This window comes from Cucurbita maxima, unplaced genomic scaffold, assembly GCF_002738345.1.
Source record: "Cucurbita maxima cultivar Rimu unplaced genomic scaffold, Cmax_1.0 Cma_Scf00008, whole genome shotgun sequence".
NCBI classification, from domain to species: domain Eukaryota; kingdom Viridiplantae; phylum Streptophyta; class Magnoliopsida; order Cucurbitales; family Cucurbitaceae; genus Cucurbita; species Cucurbita maxima.
The window spans coordinates 3,169,563-3,185,937 of record NW_019272024.1 but is presented as its reverse complement, the minus strand read 5'-3'; the positions used below and the strand labels follow the sequence as shown (position 1 = coordinate 3,185,937).

General features: G+C 41.0%; 4 protein-coding genes across 4 annotated transcripts; 3 read left to right on the top strand and 1 right to left on the bottom strand.

Annotated features, from left to right (window-relative positions):
* The first annotated feature begins 909 nt into the window (after window positions 1-909).
* Window positions 910-4,070, top strand: LOC111482840 (laccase-11-like). Its single transcript, XM_023128830.1, has 6 exons — window positions 910-1,785; window positions 1,901-2,052; window positions 2,153-2,397; window positions 2,488-2,616; window positions 2,709-3,632; window positions 3,716-4,070. The coding sequence occupies exons 1-6, from the start codon at window positions 1,675-1,677 to the stop codon at window positions 3,844-3,846; spliced, it is 1,692 nt and encodes a 563-aa protein (XP_022984598.1). The 5' UTR covers window positions 910-1,674; the 3' UTR covers window positions 3,847-4,070.
* On the bottom strand, window positions 4,062-6,551 carry LOC111482841 (ultraviolet-B receptor UVR8). Its single transcript, XM_023128831.1, has 4 exons — window positions 6,138-6,551; window positions 5,323-5,539; window positions 4,880-5,192; window positions 4,062-4,795 (listed from the first exon to the last, which is right to left on the bottom strand). The coding sequence occupies exons 1-4, from the start codon at window positions 6,452-6,454 to the stop codon at window positions 4,311-4,313; spliced, it is 1,332 nt and encodes a 443-aa protein (XP_022984599.1). The 5' UTR covers window positions 6,455-6,551; the 3' UTR covers window positions 4,062-4,310.
* Window positions 6,552-6,731: 180 nt separating this feature from the next.
* LOC111482843 (peptidyl-prolyl cis-trans isomerase Pin1-like) lies at window positions 6,732-9,406 on the top strand. The gene is made up of 2 exons (XM_023128832.1): window positions 6,732-7,177; window positions 8,996-9,406. Exons 1-2 carry the CDS (start codon window positions 6,934-6,936, stop codon window positions 9,118-9,120), a joined length of 369 nt encoding a protein of 122 aa, XP_022984600.1. The 5' UTR covers window positions 6,732-6,933; the 3' UTR covers window positions 9,121-9,406.
* A 952-nt stretch (window positions 9,407-10,358) lies between these two features.
* On the top strand, window positions 10,359-11,728 carry LOC111482651 (GDP-mannose 4,6 dehydratase 1). Its single transcript, XM_023128545.1, has one exon. It carries the CDS (start codon window positions 10,405-10,407, stop codon window positions 11,509-11,511), a length of 1,107 nt encoding a protein of 368 aa, XP_022984313.1. The 5' UTR covers window positions 10,359-10,404; the 3' UTR covers window positions 11,512-11,728.
* Window positions 11,729-16,375: the final 4,647 nt, after the last annotated feature.

The following is a 16,375-nucleotide window of genomic DNA, read 5'->3' as shown; positions in this document are numbered from 1 at the left end:
TTTTTTTTTTTTTTTTTTTTTTTCCTTTTTCATGTTTAATATTAAATTCAATCGACTAAATTATATAAAATATATGTAATCGTTCCAATTTAAAAAATATTATCAAACCTTCAATAATTCTCTCCCAACTTAAATAAATAGATAAATAAATAAATAAATAAATAAATATATATATATATATATATATATATATATATATATATTATATATATATATATATTTTTGTAGTTAATTTGAGAGGAAAATAGTTGATATTTATTTATAAAAATATATCTAAATTTCTAATAATTTCATTATAAAAATGATTATAACTGTGAACGAAGGTCTAGTTAGCATCGAAGAGGAAATGCATCCAGGAATCCTTTACTCCATTTGATGAAGTAAGGAGAATTCTAAAGATGAAGGTGTCGTAGAACATGAGAATGAAGCAGGTGATCTTAACAAGATTGAGTGACTTGGAACGGAGGTTGGAGTGGGGTCAAGGAGTCTCGTTAGAGTCGTTGGGAACAACTTGTAGTTTGTTGTTTCTGGTGTTTTAGTCACCTTTCAATGACTCCCTAAATTGGAGAGGAGCGAAGCTGCTTTACCAAGTGAAAGAAAGGAGAGGACCACCTGTTGGAGGAGAAGAAAGATTTTTATGGAATGTCCTACTCCTACCCTGATCAACCAATCCCCGAATTTCAGGGGCATCTCTATCTTAGGCAGGACCAGGAAACACTAATTAGTCGTGCCTATCCCTCTAGCCTATCATTATTGGGTCGATCCGATGAATAAAAAGATGAGAAACTTGATTGTTCATATATATATATATGAGAGAAAGAATATACAAAAATTGAAAGGGGAAGGGGTTTTGTTGGGAGAAAGTTTATACAAAAAGTTTATAACTAAAAGAAGACGTTTACTCTTTAGTAACCAAAGAAACCACTCGAAAAGAACCAGATTCTCAGAAAGCTTATCATGAATTTATCGATCATAAATCACTTAAGACTAATTTGACATCAGAGCAACCAAACAAACCAATAACAGAAAGCACTTTCGACCCCGAACACATAAGCATCAAAATCCCTCTATAAAACATGATTTAAGAAACCATAGCTTTTAAAAAGGTCGATGGTTTTTTGAAGGGGGTTAAAAATTGTAGGTGGGCTGAATGAATGGGTGAAAAGCAAAGGTCCAGTGGTTACCAAGAAGCTTAGGAAAATAAGTGAGCTCCTCTATAAGCAATGTAGCCATGAATTCAGGGGAAAAGGGAAAAAGAAGCTTTAAAGTAAATGCTCCTCTTCTCCAACTAATTTCCTCTTTTCAATCCTTAACTTTCAGTCCAAACATTTAACACTGGGCCCTACACCTTCCAATCCCTATGATTAATCAACCTTTTACTATAGCCTGTTTATGCATAACTAAGGTAGGGTCACTAATATTCTAACACTTCTATTTGGTTTGGAAATCTCAGCCTCTAAACTAGTCAAAAGCAAGGCAAGTCTCTATCAGTATCTTGCTTGCAAGCTTTGGCTATGGAGCCGCTTGCACCATTCCTACCAACTTCAAACAAACCTTCATATCAGCGCAGCTTTCTAAATGGTATAAATACTTAACATTCTTCACATTTTAAATCATTCATTCATCATTCATACTTGCATTACCTCTGGAAGAGAAAACCATTGCCAAAGGACAATGGCTAGCTTGGTTTGCTTTGTTCGTCGTCTGACGTTTCTCTTTGTCACCTGTTGTTTTGGATTGATCTCGTTTTCTGCAGAGGCTGCCGTAAAGAGATATCAGTTTGATGTGAGTTACTATATTCATTCAATAGCTGTAGATGTAACATATGGATACAAGGATTTTGAATCTTGATTCAGTTCTACTGTTTTAACTTACTTTCTTCTGAGATTTTGTTTCTCAGGTTCAAGTGCAGAATATCAGTAGGTTATGCCATGCGAAGCCGATTGTCACCATAAACGGAAGGTTTCCAGGGCCGACGATATATGTACAAGAAGGAGATCGAGTTCTTGTTAATGTTACAAACCATGCTCAATATAACATGTCGATTCACTGGTAATAATGAGAAATGACTTCTGCATAACACAAGAGTTAAAGTTGACAAAAGAAAATTTCATTACTTGGGCTTCTTATCTGTCTCCTGCATATGTTGCAGGCATGGGTTGAAGCAGTATCGAAACGGGTGGGCGGATGGACCTGCTTATATTACACAATGTCCTATTCAAAGAGGAAGCAGCTATACCTATGATTTCAACGTTACAGGACAAAGAGGCACATTATGGTGGCATGCACATATTCTTTGGCTAAGGGCAACTGTTTATGGTGCAATTGTCATATTGCCCAAGCAAGGAACACCTTATCCATTTCCTCAGCCAAACAGAGAATTTGAAATTCTTCTGGGTTAGATGAGAAAGTTTACTTAAAAATTATAGCGTTTGGATCATTGCAAGAAAATGAAAAATAAAGATGGAATTGATACCTCTGGTGCAGGAGAATGGTGGAATAATGATGTTGAGGCCGTTGTCAACCAAGGATCCAGCATGGGCGTGCCACCAAATATGTCCGATGCTCACACAATCAATGGCAAGCCAGGGCCACTTTTCCCTTGTTCAGAAAAACGTAAGCAAGAAAGCTATTGAGTCTCTAACAACCAAGTTACAGGGAACGGAGCGCTGATACTGATTCGAGTCTTGTTTGTGGTTCATTTTCAGATACTTTTGCCATGGAGGTTGAAGCAGGAAAGACGTATCTCTTGAGAATAATCAATGCTGCCCTCAACGACGAGCTTTTCTTTGCGATTGCTGGTCACAACATGACGGTTGTGGAGGTTGATGCAGTTTACACGAAACCCTTCACTACACAAGCTATATTAATTGCACCAGGACAGACCACAAATGTCTTGGTGCAAGCCAACCAACCACCAAATAGATACTTCATGGCTTCCAGGTCGTTCATGGACGTTCCAATTCCTGTGGACAACAAAACAGCCACCGGTATTCTCCAATATAAAGGAATCCCTAACACAATCCTCCCAATCCTTCCTCAATTGCCGGCCTCAAATGACTCGTCATTTGCTTTGAGCTACAATAAAAAGATCAAAAGCTTGAACACACCTCAATATCCTGCTAATGTTCCACTCAAAGTTGATCGAAAGCTTTTCTACACGATTGGTTTGGGCCAAAACGCTTGCCCCACTTGCGTAAATGGAACCCAATTAGTTGCTTCATTAAACAACATCTCTTTTGTGATGCCCCAAATTGGTCTTCTTCAATCTCACTACTTCAATATCAGTGGAGTATTTAGAGCTGATTTCCCAGACAGACCTCCGACTCCATTCAACTATACTGGAGCACCACTGACTGCTAATCTGAGAACCGCAGTGGGCACAAGGCTTGGCAAAATTGCATTCAATTCTACAGTCGAGCTGGTACTCCAGGACACCAATCTTCTTACTGTTGAGTCTCATCCATTCCATCTCCATGGCTACAACTTTTTTGTCGTTGGAACCGGGATCGGAAACTTCGATCCAGCCAAAGATCCAGCTAAGTACAACTTGGTCGATCCAATTGAGAGAAACACAGTTGGAGTTCCCACTGGAGGATGGACCGCCATCCGATTTAGAGCCGACAACCCAGGTGAGTATTGACTTTAAAAAATGAACAATAACTTCTAGTTAAATATATATATAGCTCATATCATTTTGGTAATGAACGTACAGGAGTCTGGTTCATGCACTGTCATCTCGAGGTCCATACAGGATGGGGTCTGAAAACAGCATTTGTTGTTGAAGATGGACCTGGAAAAGATCAATCCATTCTTCCGCCCCCAAAGGATCTTCCACCTTGCTAGCCTTTGTACCTGGAAAAAAGGAAGAAACAAGAGAAGAAAAAGGTGTGCGTGGAAAACACAGTGTTCGTTAGAGTCCTGCTCAAATTGCAGGAAATTTCTTTGCGACTTCAATTTATAATAAGATGCCAAAACATTGCATATTGCTTTCATTCTTTATCAAGTGTATTCATTCATAAATCCAAATCAATGATGCGTTTGAGGAACAGGAAACCAAATTACAAAAAGCTTGATCAAATAAAGGCTTACTTCTAGAAATTACATGCCCAAGTTTTCTAGCAAACATTAATTTGACTATTAAGATATAGTTGGGGTAAACTAGAGTCTAACTCAACAAGCACAAAAAGCCCAATAAACTTAAAGGTACCAACGAAATGCTTCTTCTAGTACTCTTGGATGCAAGAAGGATTCATAGTAACCACATTCGAAGAACAAACTATAGCCACCAAGACTAGATTTGAACCACATCAGTCAACAACCAGTACTAGATTATGGTCAAAGCCAGACACAGCTTGCACGACGTTGCAATTCTCGAGGCTATCGAGAAAAACTGGCTCAGATTCATCACTGGAACTTCCTAACCCAAGTCTTCCGTCCCTTCCACATCCCCAAACCCATACTTCTCCCCTAGAGCTGAGAGCAATTGAATGTGCACGACCTCCCGACACTGATATAGGTATTTCCCCTGCTAATCCTTCAATTATTAACGGGATGCTGTTTTGTCCTTCTCTTCCAAGTTGAGACGTCTGATTCCATCCCCATGAGATGACACTTGTCGCATCACTTACGTCTTTATTTGAAGTATCTTGGTATAAGGCCAGAGAATGACCGAGCCCTGCTGCTACAGATTTTACATGGAAACTTGAATCAACCGGTAACAACCCCAAATCTTGTCTAACTCTTCCCAATTGCCCATATACGTTGCTTCCACAGCTTAAGAGGGTGCCATCACCTGAGAATTTGATATTGGCATCAAACAAATATAAACAGATGTTTGGGTAGTAATATGAAAGTGATTAGCTCCATTGTTACTTACGGCAAAGGACCAAGGAATGATCAAGTCCACATGCAATGTCTACCACTTCAATTCCAGTAAGGTCTTCCACCAAATGAGGTTCCCATATTATTGGCATATTTTTCTCATCCTCCATTGATTCCAAAACCAACCTTTCAGCAAGCTGAATGTTTGGTTGTTCTTGGCCATTTGTAGATCTATATGAACTTGAATCCAAAGGAGACATCTTCAGAGTTCTTCCAATATTTCCCAACCTGCCATCAGCATAATAGCCCCACCCGAATAATTTTCCATCCTCACTTAATGCAAGTGCATGTCCCCAACCAAAAGAGACCTACCAAGAATATGAAAGTTCTTTTCTTGTTAAAAATTTAAAGAGCTTGTGCAATTATTACTACTACTGCTACTTGCTACTTATTTTTGCTATAGTTAAAGAATTTGAATAAGAATGCCAGCAAGCCAACCTTAACTATCCTTTCACCTTCAACTGCTTGAACTCTGGACGGTAAAACAGCCTCTGTGACATCTTTTCCAAGACCAAGCTGCCCGCGCTTAGACTTTCCCCAAATCCACAGACTTCCATCATCCCCAAGAGCAGCAGAGACAACGCCTGATGCAGATGCCGAACGAACGTTCACTAGGTCCAGCCCTATCACTCTATTAGGTACATTCCAAGAATCTCTGTCAAAAATGATGCAAGGAAATCATGAACACAATTTTTAAAACTAAAATGGCTCATAACGAAAAGTTCACATCAAAATATGAGAAATGTTATCGTTTCACCTGCATATCAGAAACTTTGACAAAATTATTTTGATGTACTAATCATAGTTTAATTTTTCTGTTGCTCAAGTCAACATATGAGATAGTAACTACTAATCGAACCATCGGACGAAGTACTATTAGGAATTACGGATCTCCACAATGGTACGATATTGTCCACTTTGAGCATAAGTCCTCATGGCTTTGCTTTGGGCTTCCCAAAAGGCCTCGTACCAATGAATATGTACTCCTCCTTTACTTATAAACCCAATAAAAATCAGCGACTTACTCCCAACAATCCTCAACAAGTACTCCAATAGACTACAGAGCTCAGCATTATTTAACAACTAAGAAGCATTTCTTGGGCTATACCTTCCAATATCAGATAGAACTTTTTAACATTGAACAAAAGAAAACAACTTAAAATAGCGATCGCATTTTTGAACAGCTATAAGAAAACCAACACGGATTCTGTAAGAATTCTAATCGAAATTGAGAGAGGGAGACATAAAGCTACCTAGGGGAAGCAAAGCCCCGGCCAAGCTGCGCTTCCTGATCTCTGCCCCAAGCCCAGAGACAGCCTTGCGAATCGATTGCGAGAGAATGATAGTGCCCTGCGGCTACACTGGTAACGTCGGGAGGAAGCCCCGGGACGGTGGTAGGCTCGTAAGCGGCGCCACCAATGCCAGTGAGCGAAGTGGGCAAGCCGATTGCACCATGGCTACCATCCCCAAAGCTCATAACCGCCCTGCTACTCAGGCATCTTCTTCCGAAGGGGATGATTGAGAGTGCCCTTCTCTGTTCCCCCGCCAGAATTCGAATTCCACGAATCATTTTTCTCCACGATCAATTCTCAACCATGTTTATTCGAATTCAACTCCATCATGCGATGGCTTGGATGCTCTGTATTGCCATGCGGTAATTGCTAGAACCTTTGTCTAGATTCATTAATTAATACTTTTCTACATTTTTTAAAATTAAAAAATAATCTTAACATTAGTAATAGATTTAAAAAATCTGCAACCGCTAGATATTTCAGAAGCACAGAAACGGACGGTGGAGATTGAATTGCTAGCAGTACGGAAACGAAGTGGAGAAGTATCTCCAGTTCCCATTCTCTCGTGCCTACCATTGTCGAGAGCTCGCCACTATCTCCACCAATCCAAGTGAAAGAAAAAGCGAGGGCGGCGCCACCGTTGGTATCACAGGCTGCCAAGATAGATTCCGATCGCAAACGGAAGAAATCGGCTTCGTCGATCTCCTCTGCGGATCGAACTGCGAAGGAAAAGCGAAGCAGCAGTAAGAAGAACAAGATGTCCTCTTCGGCGGCTGCCGGTCAGGTTAGGGCATCGCACATACTCATAAAGCACCAAGGTTCACGACGTCCTGCTTCGTGGAAGGATCCGGAAGGCAGAATTATCAAGAACACTACTCGCGAAAGCGCCGTCTCTCAGCTTACTGTCATTCGAGACGACATCATTTCCGGCAAGTCTAAGTTTGAGGATGTTGCCTCTCGCATTTCTGACTGCAGCTCTGCCAAGCGTGGCGGCGATCTAGGTGCGCTAACGTCCTTTCTCTATTTTCTGTTCGTTACGTACTTGTTCTTTTTTATTTGTCATTTCTATTTGTGCCTGGATGTCTGTATCTTGCTTGGATTTTATTGGAGATATGTGTCGATTATATTTACGTTTTGCTTCGTATAAGGGTTGGAATTCATCTCGTTTTGGTTGTACAGGTCTCCAAGTTGAATTTCTACTTGCGTTTTGAAAATCCTATTATGATCCTGCGTTGTCAAGGCTCTAACACTTATCATAAGATTGTGAAATATTTGGTTACCTTCTTTCTTGCTTTTAGATTACGGGACAAAGTTGATTGTGTTAGGAATTACATACCGTTCACTTTAAGAATAATCTCTTGTTGTTTTGATTTTGATTTTTCCAAAATTTCTCATACCTGTATTCACCCGGTTGTAATTTCATGATCATCCCCTTAATTAGCCAGCAAATGTAGGACAACAATCCTCAACAATTTTCTCCTCGAACAACGTACACCATAGAAACTCTCATGAGACCTATGGAATCCTCGAACAACCTCCCCTTAATTGAGGTTGACTCCTTTTTCTGGAGCCCTCGAACAAAATACACCCTTTGTTCGACACTTGAGTCACTTTTGACTACACCCTCGAAGCTAGCAACTTCTTTGTTCGACACTCGAGACTTCGATTAGCATGACTAAGTTAAGGACATGACTCGGATACCATGTTAGGAATCACAGACCTCCACAATAGTATGATATTGTCCACTTTAAGCCTAAGCTCTCATGACTTTGTTTTAAGTTTTTTCAAAAGGCCTCGTATCAATGGAGATGTATTACTTACTTATAAACCCATGATCATCTCCTTAATTAGCCAACATGAGACTCCCTCCCAACCTCCCAACCATCCTCAACCGGTTGATGCTACTATGATGGATATAATTTGTTGGGTTAGATCATTTTACTTAAAAACTTATTTAAGGACTACTTACTCGGTGCTTGATTTTAACTTAGCTAAACAGGATTCCTTGATGGGATGTCAATTTGTTTCACCATCTATTCAATTGGAAATCCATCTAGAGCTCCTCTTATATTTGGTAAAACGCAGTAACATCAACACTATGAAAGTGCCCGTCTATATAATTTCTGCCTGCTGGTGTGAATAAACTTTTGGCCCCGGCTAATACTAAAGATTTTAAAATATATGAGATGGAGAAGCAGCAATAATTTTACCCGTTACTAGTATTCCACCATAAACTGGTACATCATCTGAACTGTATAATTGGTTCTATTTAATCTTGTAGTCTATTTTCCCCCTCTGAACTGTATTTCAAGTTAGTTTTACCTGAAATATGTGCTAGCGAAGAGGTTGTTCCTCGAAGTGGAGTAGACAAGAGGCGGTGTGCCAGTAAGGACACTAGACCTCGAAAGGGGGTGGATTTGGTGGCGGTCTCACATCGATTGGAGAAAGGAACGAGTGCTAGCGAGGACGCTGGGCCCTAAAGGGGGATGAATTGTGATGTCCCACATTGGTTGGGGAGGAGAACAAAATACCATTTATAAGGATATGGAAACCTTCTCCTAGTAGACTTGTTTTAAAGCCTTGAAGGGAAGCCCGAAAGGAAATTCCAAAGAGGACAATATCTACTAGTGATGGGCCTGAGTCGTTACAATTTAGTAGTTCAGTAGCAGTTTTTTTTAGATCATTTCTAAGATCAGAAGGATATGCTGTGATGTTCTATTCGTTAGTAGCTGACAGTTTATTCTAGCAACTGTTTGTGCGTGGATTAGCATTAAATACACTGCATCTGAATGAGCCAGAACACAATAATGTTATTGCAGGTCCTTTTGGGCGTGGCCAGATGCAGAAGCCTTTTGAAGAAGCAACATTTGCCCTCAAGGTTGGAGAGGTAAGCGACATTGTGGATACTGACAGTGGAGTTCACATAATCAAGCGGATTGCTTAACTTCTCTCATGAATTTCCATGCTCTAATGATGAAAGCATTTAATCCATTTGGCCTTTGGGCTAATCGAAGTGTTCAAGTAGGGTTTGGCTATAGCTACTCTGTTTCAGTGACCTAAGATTTTTCTGCAGTTCGATGATTTATGCCATTGGATTATTGCCTTTTTAAATGCGACAACATTAACGCTCAAGCCGATATGGTTTGAATTGTTTGCACCCATAAAGTAGAAGGTCGAACATCTGACTTCTTGATCAATATTATTATCTATAATTTATCTGTTCAACTTTATTTTTTTTTTTTTTCACTTGGAAACTATTTTCTCCCCCATTTTATTTTATTGAGGATAAAAATATTTTTTATTCTAAAGTTTGAAATTGATGTCTCGGTTTAAAAATTATACTTTTAATTTTGTGAACTTTGGAAAATGGTTCACTTGTGGTTAAAGGGAATTTTTCAAAGAGAAAATCGATGGAAAGTGGTTATAAAATTTTGATCTGATTGTCGTTAAAATTTTGAGACCTAAAAACTAAATTAACAAGACCCAGAACTCGAAGGACCAAAAAAAATAATTTACTCAACTTGTAATCGGCATAAAATAGTCGAAACCAATCAAGTCAACGAAATCGAGCAAATTGGTTCATCAAATAAAAACATAGTAAACTAACGTTAAAGCAACATTTAAAAACATAATGCATCAAGTCTATTGAAATAGAGCCTTGACCTTCCGATTAGAAAGACCATGTTGCACTCATACATTAACTTGAAGTCTATTCGAAGTTAGGGTGTTAAAAAGAAATGGTGATATGAAAAACCTAATTAAATCAACCTATAATTTGTGTTAGAATTTGGTTAAAATAAGATTTTAAAATATAAATTAAATTTAGTGGTAAAATTTTCAAAATATATATTGAAATTAATTAGTAATTCTTAGAGAATAAATAAATATATGTTTTAATTATTAACATTTTCTTTAAATGGAAACAAAAAAAATAAAATAGATGAATTCATTATTTAGTAAATTAATTTGGTTTTAAAAAAATGTCACCCAAGTTCACGTCACTGACCTTAAGATTCAAAAACCACGAATGGGAAAAAAAAATTATAAAAAAACTGAAAAGACCATATTACCCTCCATACATATTATGTGGCACGTTTTGATTGGCTAATCAGAATGAATTCTCCAAAACGCGGCTATTATAAATAGCCTTCCCCCTCTCCCCTTTCTTCTACCACATTACTTTCTTTCGATTTCTCTCAGATCCGACTGATCAATCGGGTTGATTCCAATGGCATCTATCGCCGACGCCACCAGATCCTCTTCCGACACTAACGGCGTACCGGCGGAGAAGCGCCGGACGGCCTTAATTACCGGCATTACTGGCCAGGATGGTTCGTACCTGACCGAGTTTCTTCTCGAGAAGGGCTATGAAGTCCATGGATTGATCCGGCGATCTTCCAACTTCAACACTCAGCGAATCAACCACATCTACATCGACCCTCACAATGTTCACAAGGCACGAATGAAGCTTCACTATGCTGACCTCACCGACGCCTCCTCTCTCCGCCGATGGCTCGATATCATCCAACCCGATGAGGTCTATAACCTCGCTGCTCAATCGCATGTTGCTGTTTCTTTTGAAATTCCGGATTATACTGCCGATGTTGTCGCCACTGGTGCCCTCCGTCTGCTTGAGGCCGTTCGATCTCATATCTCTGCCACTGGCCGTACTCAAATTCGGTACTACCAAGCGGGATCGTCTGAAATGTTCGGGTCTACTCCGCCGCCTCAGTCGGAGACGACTCCATTTCATCCTCGATCCCCTTACGCTGCAGCGAAGTGCGCCGCGCATTGGTATACTGTGAATTACCGTGAGGCCTACGGGATCTTCGCTTGTAATGGAATACTATTCAACCACGAATCGCCGCGCAGGGGAGAGAATTTCGTGACAAGGAAAATCACACGGGCTGTAGGGCGCATCAAGATTGGGCTGCAAAGCAAGTTGTTCTTGGGGAATCTGCAGGCGTCGAGGGATTGGGGTTTTGCAGGGGACTACGTGGAAGCCATGTGGCTAATGCTACAGCAAGAACAACCCGATGATTACGTGGTTGCGACGGAGGAATCACACACAGTGGAGGAGTTTTTGGAGGTCGCATTTGGGAATGTCGGATTGAATTGGAAGGACCATGTGGTGATCGACAAGAGATACTTCCGGCCGGCGGAGGTCGACAATCTCAAGGGGGATGCAAGCAAGGCGAGGAAGGTATTGGGATGGAAACCAAAGGTTGGATTTGAGAAGCTGGTGAAGATGATGGTGGATGAAGACATTGAAATAGCCAAGCGGGAGAAGGTGTTGGTCGATGCTGGCTACATGGATGCCCAGCAGCAACCTTGATCGGTTCAGATCAGATAGAGCTGACCCAGATCCAACCACCTGCAATTTTCCCAATCCTAGTGTTCCTTGAAATGCAATCCTTGTTGAACAGAGAATATAGTTTGATTTGTAGAATTCATTGTCTGTTTTCTTCTGTGCTATTTCTATATGAAGTTCTTCCACATTCAGTTTATTGGATCTGTTCTCATCTTCAACATGTATTACCAATGTTTTCTTCTGGGAGCTTCTTATGAATCCAAAATTCCTCAATGGAGTTTCAGACATGCTCATTTCTGAAACCGAGATTAAGAACTCTTCAAAATCCAGGCCAAGTAGAGCTCATTGAATCACCGACAATACCATCTTTCAATCAGTATGATTTATTGAGATGGGTCACATGGTGTGTTCAGGCTACGTCGGTGGAGAATCCTCTAGTGATGAAAGGGCCAGAGGAAAGTCCTTAAATTGGCTGTGGCCTCTGCTTGGGCGGCAGGTCGGCAGGTGGTGATCTTAGTGGGAGCCAACTCCTTTCAAATGGGCTACTACGGTCAACTATCCTAGATTTTGGAACACTGCTGTGGTACATTGTTTTCAACAGCTTAATTTTTGCTGTCAACAGCAAAAATTGACTATAAAATGATTTTCTATGTTTTCCACCTCTGGATGAATGCTGAAAAAGAAAGTCAATTATATATATGAACAAGATGGGATTGATATCCGATGTTTCAAGAATTGGCTAAGGAATGCTTTGTTTTCCTGAATTACAACATGATTTCCAATGATGAATCGATCTAATTTGAGTTCTTGCAGGAAGACACTGAATCGGCGGTGGCAAAAATGATTACCAAATCAAGTTCCATGCAAAACAATCCTTCCAATTCTTCTAGTGTAAGAACCTTAATAAGGCTGCAGTGTGATAAATACCTGTCTACAGCCAACCTCCGCAGGCAAGGTTTGAACTTCGAGAAAATCTGTAGAGTTAGTTATTCCTTATCATTCCTGGTATTCCTCCTCTCTATGAGATGTAGGATTGACCCCGCTCTTTCCACAAACTCCTCGCGCCGCTGTTTCTAGGACTAATCTGTAATTGAAGATTGTGGTAGTTTAGATATAACAGAGTTCATTTCTCATTAATGCTCAGCCTAGTTAAGAGTAAAAAAGCACTGCATCCCAACAAAATACTCCACATTGAAGCTGATACAACCATTTCCCATAAACTCATCCATTAATCCCAAGAAAAAAAGAAAAACTAACTCTACCAACGACAAAATCCATATATCCTTGCACTTACATGAAACTACAATGAAATGCCCATAAACCAGTGGTCCGTACACAAATAAAAGGTCTGCCAATTCTTGCAAAACTCGTCTCTACCCTGTGAAACCTAAAATAAGGTCCTCCAACTGCCCATCCTTTCTGAAACACTAATGGAATCCCATTGGAATCTCCCCACTGCTTAGACTAACCAATGCACATCGAAAGTCACTTGAACCTCAATATGTTTTCCTTTATTCCGAAAGCTGTGACTTTTGCCTTTATCTTCTTTTTCTATGTTAGTAGAGAAACGTAAATACGCTAGGCAATCAAACAAAAACAGCAGGAAAAAGGTATAATTTTGTGACCACAAGCCAGAAGAAGCTGAGGATATCTGTGCCACTACTAGACCCTGAATCTCTATCCGGAGACCGGCGACGAAGTGATCAGTCTTCATCTCGTCATTGCTGACATACTCAGGGCAGAACCTTGCCAGCCTATTAAACTCGAGATCATCTTGTCATGGTCCCCCTATTTCAGTTCTAGGAATGTTGTCTGACACTTGAGTAATATTTACACAAATAGGCTTCCTTGAACTGATTCCAAGAAATATAACCTCCCACTGGAGTAATAGTTTTCCGAGTGCCTTTCCACCAAAAATGGGCTTCGCCCTTTAGCATGTAAGTCCCTCGCCTTTCCACTAAAAATGGGCTTCGCCCTTTAGCATGTAAGTCCACAGTGGACTTGATATTTTGGTGGACAGTTCATGTATAGAAAGACCGTCTCTATAGCCTCCAACCGGGTCTCAGCTGCAACATGGTCCACCTTGTCTAACCGCTGAAAATCCCTAAAATAACGAGACTCTACAGTCATCCCCATATCTCTCGTTCCCTGCATTGTAGCCTGATTGGCCGTTAGTGTCTGCATTAACTGAGTCAATTGTGCTTGATTTTCCATAGAGGTTCTCATGAATACCTGTAACACATCCAGTGTAAACGCCGTTGTCGGCTGGGCAGGAACCTCCTCAAGAATCAGTGCTGGCGCTGGTGGAGTCCCTCTAGGCACCGGGTCCTGAGGAATAGTCTCTTGAATAGCCCGAGGCTCGGCCTTTCTTCTGCCTCTCCTCGGTGCAGGTGTCTGTGGCGGCGCCTATTCCTCATCTGAGGTTAGCTCTCTGGTTTCCTCCAGGGGTGGGTGCTGCTCCACCTCGGGGATAGGAATAGTTGGGTCCTCTTCGACCCTTCTCCTGCCCCTCCTAGGACCAAGTCCGAGATAGGCTCCTCTCCTCTTAGGCACCATTATCTGTCAACAGACAGGGAGTGAGAGTCAATACCACGTTTTTATTGTGCCTAATCAAAAGGAGCACAATCATTATTATTTATAACCCTCGACTTGAGTCCCATAAACATATAACTCAATTTTTCCTACCTCTCAAGTATCAATGAACTTACCAGGTCACGGCGGAGCATGTCAGAAGCTTAAGCCATAGAGATACTAGACTCTATACCCTCATGTCTACAGGACTTAAAACCGGTGCTCTGATACCAAACTGTCACAGCCCAAAATTTGAGACTCGAAATCAAGGGCTGGACTAACAAACTATGCCATGAAAACGTGTAAAATGTCTATCAGAAGCTTAAGCCATAGAGATACTAGACTCTATACCCTAATGTCTACAAGACCTAAAGCCGGTGCTTTGATACCAAACTGTCACAACCCAAAATTTGAGACTCGAAATCAAGGGCTGGACTAATAGACTATGCCAGGAAAACGTGTAAAATGTGATAAACAGTAAGAAATTACAGAAAGATTTTAGCAATTACGCACAAGAATTAATGTCAAAACAAAGTATACAAGTAGTGTATGTGTTTCATGGAAAAGTAAGTGTATGAGTTACAAAAATGTATGACATATCTAAACATGAACATGTACAAACTCCTAGACACCCCGGGACACTCCTTCGTGGCTTTAAGATTCCGCACGCGTTCCCGCCTCGAACCATGGCATCACTCACCTGGAAAAAAAAAAAAAAAAATTAGAAAGGAATGAGTATAAAAATACTCAATAAGCAGCCTATTTGTAGGCTCTTCTCGCATCCTTATCTTAGTAGGTATCCACGGCCTTGTCTCGGGGTTCTAAGGAGTGAGAACTAAACTACAACTCTCTTTCTACAGCTTAGGAGGCTTGCCCATCTTATGCAGTGGATGATCCGTGTCTTGAGGCGAGACGCAACCTCACAAGTAAAACTGAGGGGACAGTATGATTGGATCTGCCTAAGTAACTTTCTCTGAACATCATCCGTGGAGGTTAGCTCACAACCCTCCCTCCCGCGGGACCATACTTCCACTAAAATCGGGGGATTGCGAACCCTTGTGTGCCAGTCAGCTACTAAGTCACCCTACTTAGTTCCACACTCCCCCACTCAAGGACGGATTTCTACGACCCAAGGTCCTGTTCAGAAGACCCCTTAGCTACCACCACTAGGTCAGGGCACAGGTCACACTTCACTGTCCGGCTCTGTCTAGCTAGCTCAACGATCTCAGTATCGGAGTTCTGTCTCGACGGGATGGTACCAGAATAGAGAGGGAAGTGGAGGCTATCCACATTGCTCAACTCTGGCGGGCTACCTACAGTTACCATGGTGTCCTACTAGTCTTTCTAGGGCGGATCTTGGGGGGTTAAACTTGAATTCATTCATCTCTAGGATTCCCGTGCAATGTCTCACAAACCTGTCGTGGTCAGGAATACTGGGGTCTGGGTCTGCTGGTAATTGCTTCGCGAGACTAAATGCATGATATTTTAGAGGTATCCCTTTCTAAAGTTTTGTCTAGCCTGCTTAGTCTCAAGCGCCCTAATCTAAGCTTGTAGTTTCTTCCTATTCAACAAGAAAGATAATACAAGCAATCATGCATTGGAGTTAACATGCAACAATTCATGTAATATTAACAAACATGTTCAACGGGTAGATAACGTCCATTTTCACCCTGAGCGTAGATTTCACAAATTTCCCTTCCTCCTCATGCATACCTACAATATCACATTCTCAGTCTAAACAGATTTCATAGTCATTCATATCTAGATTCCATTGATTTCCTTAGTTAATTCATTTCCATGATTTCTATACTAATATACTAGTTTATGAATTTGACACATGTATGCTTATTCCAAGCGGTTCCTACAAGTGTTGCTCGTGGAAATCCAAATGGCTACTTACTTGGTTGACGCATGTCTTTCCAAGATCGAATTTCTTGACGAAGAAGGTTCCAAAAATTCTGAAATTTCCTTGATATGTCCTAATTCACATAACAATAAGGTCAATATCGAAATCAGGAGGAAAAACAAACAAACGGAGGCCGAACTAGTGAAAATATGGGATTCCACGCATCGGCAGGTTCCCCCACGCGCAAGGCATACACGCGGCCAGTGATGCACTTCGAGCCCAACGAATGGAGACCTACCCTTCGAATTTTGTGGGGGTGACACATGGCGCACAGGGAGTGGCGAGATCGTCGGGTTGGACTGCTGGTCATCAGATCGGTTTGGCGGTTGTTCTGGGTCGACCCGAATCTGCGCGCTTTGGCGCTTGTCGACAGGCTAGCCGAACCCGCTACTTTAGTGGAACACTGCCATG

Bases quoted from the DNA above. Each gene is read 5' to 3' on its own strand.
- LOC111482840 (XM_023128830.1), top strand. From the start codon at position 1,675: ATGGCTAGCTTGGTTTGCTTTGTTCGTCGTCTGACGTTTCTCTTTGTC. The intron at 2,617-2,708 runs GTAAGCAAGAAA...GTTCATTTTCAG, and splicing joins TTTCCCTTGTTCAGAAAAAC to ATACTTTTGCCATGGAGGTT. The intron at 3,633-3,715 runs GTGAGTATTGAC...ATGAACGTACAG, and splicing joins ATTTAGAGCCGACAACCCAG to GAGTCTGGTTCATGCACTGT.
- LOC111482841 (XM_023128831.1), bottom strand. From the start codon at position 6,454: ATGATTCGTGGAATTCGAATTCTGGCGGGGGAACAGAGAAGGGCACTC. The intron at 5,540-6,137 runs GTAGCTTTATGT...CATTTTTGACAG, and splicing joins CGGGGCTTTGCTTCCCCTAG to AGATTCTTGGAATGTACCTA. The intron at 4,796-4,879 runs GTAAGTAACAAT...TCAAATTCTCAG, and splicing joins TCATTCCTTGGTCCTTTGCC to GTGATGGCACCCTCTTAAGC.
- LOC111482843 (XM_023128832.1), top strand. From the start codon at position 6,934: ATGTCCTCTTCGGCGGCTGCCGGTCAGGTTAGGGCATCGCACATACTC. The intron at 7,178-8,995 runs GTGCGCTAACGT...ATGTTATTGCAG, and splicing joins CAAGCGTGGCGGCGATCTAG to GTCCTTTTGGGCGTGGCCAG.
- LOC111482651 (XM_023128545.1), top strand. From the start codon at position 10,405: ATGGCATCTATCGCCGACGCCACCAGATCCTCTTCCGACACTAACGGC.